Here is a 5,763-nt window from a genome sequence, read left to right as displayed (position 1 = left end):
CTAAAATTGTTATTATACCAATCCCACATTAACAATTTCATAAATCAATGATCAAATCTAACGTCGGATAACCAAATAATAAATGTATTGCTAGATATGATTTTGACAAAAAAACAATAGTTGGATGACCAAAACATAAATATGGTAATAAATGGGTAACTAAATTGATAGCTTTCCCAATAATTTAATATGTGAAGCTTATTTTCACGACTAATAAGCACATTCACGATGGATATTTAAAGGAAAGTAGATCTCTAATGTGAAGTTTTTTTTTTTTTTTTGCTTAGCCCTGGAGTAGTTCAAATATGAAATCCTTTCCCATTCTTGATACTACAACTTTCTTCGAAACCAGACCAAAAATTGAAGCATGTTCTACCAAATCAAATAAACTTCAGGATTGTTATCTATAAAAAAACTTAGCCTAATTGATTCATACAATCGCAATAAGTACGGAATTCGAATCTTTGCATACTGCTAATTCTACCACGTAAGAATCTTCCTATGCTGTTCCGACTTTTCATTTTTCGGATAGTACTCGTGTCCAACATATGGTAAAACTTTATAATCTGAATATCATAGTTCTAAACTGAACACTGATGTTCATATCTGAAAATCGCTCGCTCAGAGTACGAATAAAATAGCTGTAAATTGAAAGCTTTCCAATCCTTGCCCTTGCATATGAAAATAGTCAAGTTCCATAAATTCAAGTGATTGAAATAATAAACACTAAAATACCAACGTTTCTCATCTACAAAGAAATCTTCTAACATTCACCACTAGAAATTCATCTCTTCGCCAGCTTCTGAGTAGGAAGTTGCCTATTTACTTTCTGGTAATTTATTGAATCATGATCCCATTGACAATAAAGATAAAGTGTGGAGAGATGAAATGCTTACGGTTGTCAAAGTTGCTCGCGAATACGGGCCATCGATCTCAACATCGAACCCAAAGTATCTCTCGACACTTGGAATTTTACTTCTTTTTCCCCAGAAGCTGTGTTTGTATCTTGGAGCTGGAAATTTCAAATCAACAAGCAATAAGTCCAAAAGGTCCAATTTAGACTTGAACTAAAAACAAAAGAATAAGCACTTGAAGCAACAAGAATCACAAATCTTACTCCTAAATTTATCATTTGAACCTAGTTTCTATGGACATGGGAAAAATCATCAAAGTGTTGCTGCCCAGGGGACCGATTAGACCCCTATTCTTGCTCCAATTGGTTCAAATGGTTAGACTGGCCAGCTTGATCAAAACCCTTTTTAGACACACACACACACACATACACACACCTAACCGGGAAAGGAAAGTATAAAATAATATATAAACCCAAAAACGGATGGGAACAAGAAACATCTGTAGTCAAGGGAAACGAACAGATAATTATGAAGTTTTTTTTAGATGTACGGTATAGCATCTAATATCATTATGCTAACACCGAGGTAATTCATACAATAGAAAATCATCACCAAAACCCAACTCATTCGATCTTTTCCCCCTCTAAATGATAATATATTTTAAAGGAAAACAGGCTAGGGTATGACATATGAAGGGACAAAAGTTCAACATTCCCAAACCTTTAAATTTATTACAGCAACTCTGTTGACTGGAGTTGAGAGCTGTTGACTGATGTAAGCCATCGATCGCAACATAGGCTCCAGAGTTACCTTTGTGAGCCTAAACTGCACTTCACTCTCTCCTGAAGGATTCATGCCATAGTCATGCAGCTGAAACAGAGGTGAAAGAAAATTATAGCAATAAAAACAATCAAGTCATTGGTGCTAGCTTTGCAATTTGAAACATGACTGCAAATTCAGCAAAGTGAATGGCCTTTAAGGATGGCATTAGACTAACTACAATTAGTTGTTAGTTTTACGTATAACTGTTGTCAAAGAATATTATATGTGATGGATACCTGTATCTTTAATATATAAAGGAAAACTGTAAAGAAAAAGATTAGGAGAAGATAGTTAAATTAGCCTAAATCGTTACTGAGATGGGAGTATATGCGGACATACCTTCAAGTTTATAACAGCTACTTTACAAGCTTCTATTGCCTTTTTATTTTCTATAACCCAAGTCATGGATTTAAAATAAGTGAGAACCACCTGCATCAACGGAAATAGAACTCATAATTTTACTAATAAAACATCCGTTAATGCTGAATACAACAATAATCCAAGACATGTATGTCTGAGCTCGTGACATTCATATATAATGTATATTTATAAGTATATATATATATATATATATATATATATATATATATATATATATAAGATTTTTCCACACATACCGTGCAATCAGGGTGATCAGTATCCTGATGAATAGATGTAGGGACCATGCTAGGTTGATTCAAGTCAGTAAGTGGAGTCTCAATATCATTAAGATTAAAGCAAGGCGGCACTGCATCTTGCCATGGCCACAACGATGGGACCATGTCAGAGACCGGATAAGTGTTTTTTTGGCTACCATCTTCATGACTATTTCCGCTAGTAAGAGAGCCAGGTGGTGTGACTTTAGCTACATTTTTCTTTGCAAAAGAAATCTTTTTCCCAGCCTCTCTAAGTGTATTGATAGCTGCGTTATATGTCTCTGGGACAACTGCACCTTCTTCTGCCAATTTGAAGGCTTCCCAACATAGGTTATTGAAACGGGTGGTTAGAGTTTCAATACCTTGAAGATTAGCATTTTGCTCATCCAATCCAACGCAAGATTTGGCACTCTTGGTCCACCGCTTTAATATGTAATGGGATGGGAGGGTAAGGACATTTGTCACAGTGAACACTGTCAATATATGTCTACAAAGAATACCAGAGTATTCAAACATCAGACATGTACAATTTGCTTTCATCTCAGAAACATTTAGCATTACATAGTACGCCTTATGATCATGTTCATATTTTGCAACCCTGTATTTACTGACAATGCCATCACCCTCAATCTTGTTTGCAGTGTACACAAAAGTTTCAACAAGCTCCTCCTGAAACTTTGAGAAAATTTTCTTCGTGTAGAGGTTTGCTGCTAGCTGTTCCATAGGTGATGCTGTCTTCAATACTGGCGTGGTGCAGTTTGTATCACAATCAGCTTCTATTTCCCTCTCTAGAGAATGTTCTAGAGCCCTTTGATATTGCTTAAAGAAAAGTGGTATAGTTGTCTGCTGATTTACGTACCCATCAAAAAAGGAGTTAACCCCTTGCTTTGAAGAAAGACTAGCAAAAAATGTATCACGAAAATAAACTGGAGCCCACTGTTTACGAGCATTATATACTGCCAGAAGCCACTCATTTTTATGGAGGTTGTACTTATCAAGGAGAGTGCTCCATGATGATTTAAAATCCTCAATCGACTCTGAAAAGTTTATGCAGCTATAGAGATCACCATATAATGAAGGATGAGCAAGGTAGACATGAGCCAACCTTTCTTGTCCTTCCCTCAAGATGTGCCACTTGCAAATGCAGTGGCGAGTTTCTGGAAAGACCTGTGCAACTGCTGCTTGTATTGCTCTATCTTGGTCCGTGGTGATGGAAACAGGAGGTCGACCATTCATTGCAGATAACCATGTCCTGAATAGCCAAGTAAAGGACAACTCAGATTCATCTAGAAGTAATGCACAACCAAACAATACCATCTGACCATGATGATTTATGCCTGTGAAAGGAGCAAATGGAACCTGATACTGATTAGGTCGATACATTGTGTCGAAAATAACTGCATCTCCAAAGTGATTGTATGCTGTCCTTGATCTTGCATCAGCCCAGAAAACATTAGTCATTCGGTTATCATCATCAAGCTGTATCGCATAATAAAAACCTGGGTTTTCAGCCTGCATCTTCTTGAAATAGTTCAGCAGATTTTGAGCATCTCTCCCCAGTGTTCTCCTTTGGCTAGGAGGTCCGACATAGCCTAAAGACCCAATATTCCTTACAAGGTGATTAGGTTCAACACATGAGATATTCCCGACCCTAGTGGCATCACAGGAAGTATGATTTCCATCTACCAAACCACAAACATCAGTAGAGACATCCATGTTTCTGGAACATTCTTAGTGGCTCCCGCAAAATGCCTACGAGGTCTAAGGTAATGAACCTGACTAGGAGCAACCATTGAATGATTATGATCCTCAACAAACTTTGTGGCAACCCACTTCTTGCCATCCTTTCTCTCGATCCTAAACATGGCATTACAACTTTCGACATTTTTCCTCTTTAAAACCTCCCTTGAACATGCAAAATTCCATGTTACAATCGGCCCGTCAGGCTTAGCACGAGTAAACTGACCAACATTGGTACTAAACCCTAACCGCCTAGCATATCCATCGTAAAAAGTCTTGCCTGCATCCTCCGACTCGAATTCCATCCCCACACATGGCTTACTTCCGGCACTTCGATCATCATTCCCGTTAACAATCACCTCTGTCTCTGTCGAATTTCCGATTAAATTCCAGCTGTTATCTTCACCCTTATCAGACTCGACGTTTATGCTCTGGACATTATCCCCTTCCCACCCTTTCACATCCATGCTTTCATCACATACAACAAACAATTCAGCATGTTTTGCTTCTATTCAGTCAATCTAGCTGTTTTAATACACGGTGGTCAATTACAATCGCATTCAAAGCAATGCCCTATCTAGTAAATGATAAAAACTACTGAATTCAAATAAACAAATTAAAAAAACCCAGTAACTCAATTCCACAAAAGAATTGATGGAAGCATTAATGAAGTGGCAAATGAAATAACAAAGAAATGGGCAGATATTGTGGAAAAAGAAACCCAAAAGGATTATGAAATTGAAAATTTGATTTCATGCAAGAAACTTACAGACACAGTGATCGAAAGGGTCTGAAAAAGGGTCTCACTGAATAATCTTTTTGATAGATGAAAACTGTCGTGTGTGGGATTGAAGAAGCAATGTTATTTTCTTATTTTATTTATTGGGCTAACCCTAGAAATTGGGGGTGAGGAATATTCATTAATTCCTAAACCATAAATCTTAATAATTTATTTTGGCTATAATTTTTTAAATACACAAAATTTAATCAAATATATAATATGATACTTGAATTTTCTTTTTTTGACAAGATACGATACATAAGTTTTAGTTTGGTATAATTATAGGTGTTTAATTTTGATTAAATTATATACATAGAATTTTATTTAAATTGTACAAATTTATTTTTTTGAACAAATGAAAATCCAACTTTTATTAAACTAGAAGAAAAAACACATGTTCAAATTGAAAACAGTTGTACGACAACATCAGAAAACAACTTAAACGTCTAAAAACCAACCAAAAAAAATGCAAAAAAGCAAAACTCAACAAAACTAAAGAAAAACGCTTGCTCTTCCTCTCCATTCTTTTATGAAATTTAACCATTACATGAATAAAGCAAAGGAGAGAAAAATTCATCAGATAGATCATGATCTGCATGTCAACAAAATCTTCCTCATCTAAGGAGGCTTCATACTTTTGTAGTTTGTTGCTACTTGGACCTCCACACACCGAGAGCCCTCTTAGATCCAATTTGCTCTTCATCTCCAAGCTCTACTATATTTGCCATTAAATGAGCTGCTCTATTGCCCAGATTCGAAGGAAACAAGGGCCAAGTATGCAAGTTGAAGAAGTCTTTGTATGGACTAAAGCAATCTCCTAGGACTTGGTTTAATCGTTTTGCCAAAGACATGACGAGTAAACATTATATTCAAGGTCAAGCTGATCACACCTTATTCTACAAATACTCAGATAATGAGAAGTGTTGTATTC

The 5,763-nt window shown here is 36.2% G+C and overlaps 1 protein-coding gene across 3 annotated transcripts; it reads right to left on the bottom strand.

Moving 5' to 3' along the window:
* Positions 1–597: 597 nt before the first annotated feature.
* LOC120172875 (protein FAR1-RELATED SEQUENCE 3-like) lies at positions 598–4,925 on the bottom strand. Of its 3 annotated transcripts, none has more exons than XM_039180226.1 (5): positions 2,294–4,751; positions 2,016–2,105; positions 1,575–1,724; positions 897–1,012; positions 598–671 (listed from the first exon to the last, which is right to left on the bottom strand). In XM_039180226.1, exons 1-4 carry the CDS (start codon positions 4,025–4,027, stop codon positions 902–904), a joined length of 2,085 nt encoding a protein of 694 aa, XP_039036157.1. In that variant the 5' UTR covers positions 4,028–4,751; the 3' UTR covers positions 598–671; positions 897–901. The 3 variants fall into 3 exon arrangements, with proteins under 3 accessions (XP_039036157.1, XP_039036156.1, XP_039036158.1); XM_039180225.1 differs by lacking the exon at positions 598–671 and adding an exon at positions 4,821–4,925 and having other exon boundaries at positions 678–1,012; positions 2,294–4,576; XM_039180227.1 differs by lacking the exon at positions 598–671 and having other exon boundaries at positions 678–1,012; positions 2,294–3,920; positions 4,010–4,751.
* Between the last annotated feature and the right edge of the window lie 838 nt (positions 4,926–5,763).

Source organism: Hibiscus syriacus, unplaced genomic scaffold (assembly GCF_006381635.1).
Source record: "Hibiscus syriacus cultivar Baekdansim isolate YM2019G1 unplaced genomic scaffold, ASM638163v2 tig00111881_pilon, whole genome shotgun sequence".
Classification (NCBI taxonomy): domain Eukaryota; kingdom Viridiplantae; phylum Streptophyta; class Magnoliopsida; order Malvales; family Malvaceae; genus Hibiscus; species Hibiscus syriacus.
This window is presented reverse-complemented; position numbering and strand designations above follow the sequence as displayed.

Coding starts and splice junctions, on each gene's coding strand:
- LOC120172875 (XM_039180227.1), bottom strand. CDS start 4,518: ATGGATGTGAAAGGGTGGGAAGGGGATAATGTCCAGAGCATAAACGTC. Junction 3,921..4,009: donor ACATGGATGTCTCTACTGAT/GTTTGTGGTTTG, acceptor TCACCTTGTAAG/GAATATTGGGTCTTTAGGCT. Junction 1,725..2,015: donor TAGCTGTTATAAACTTGAAG/GTATGTCCGCAT, acceptor CCTCTGTTTCAG/CTGCATGACTATGGCATGAA.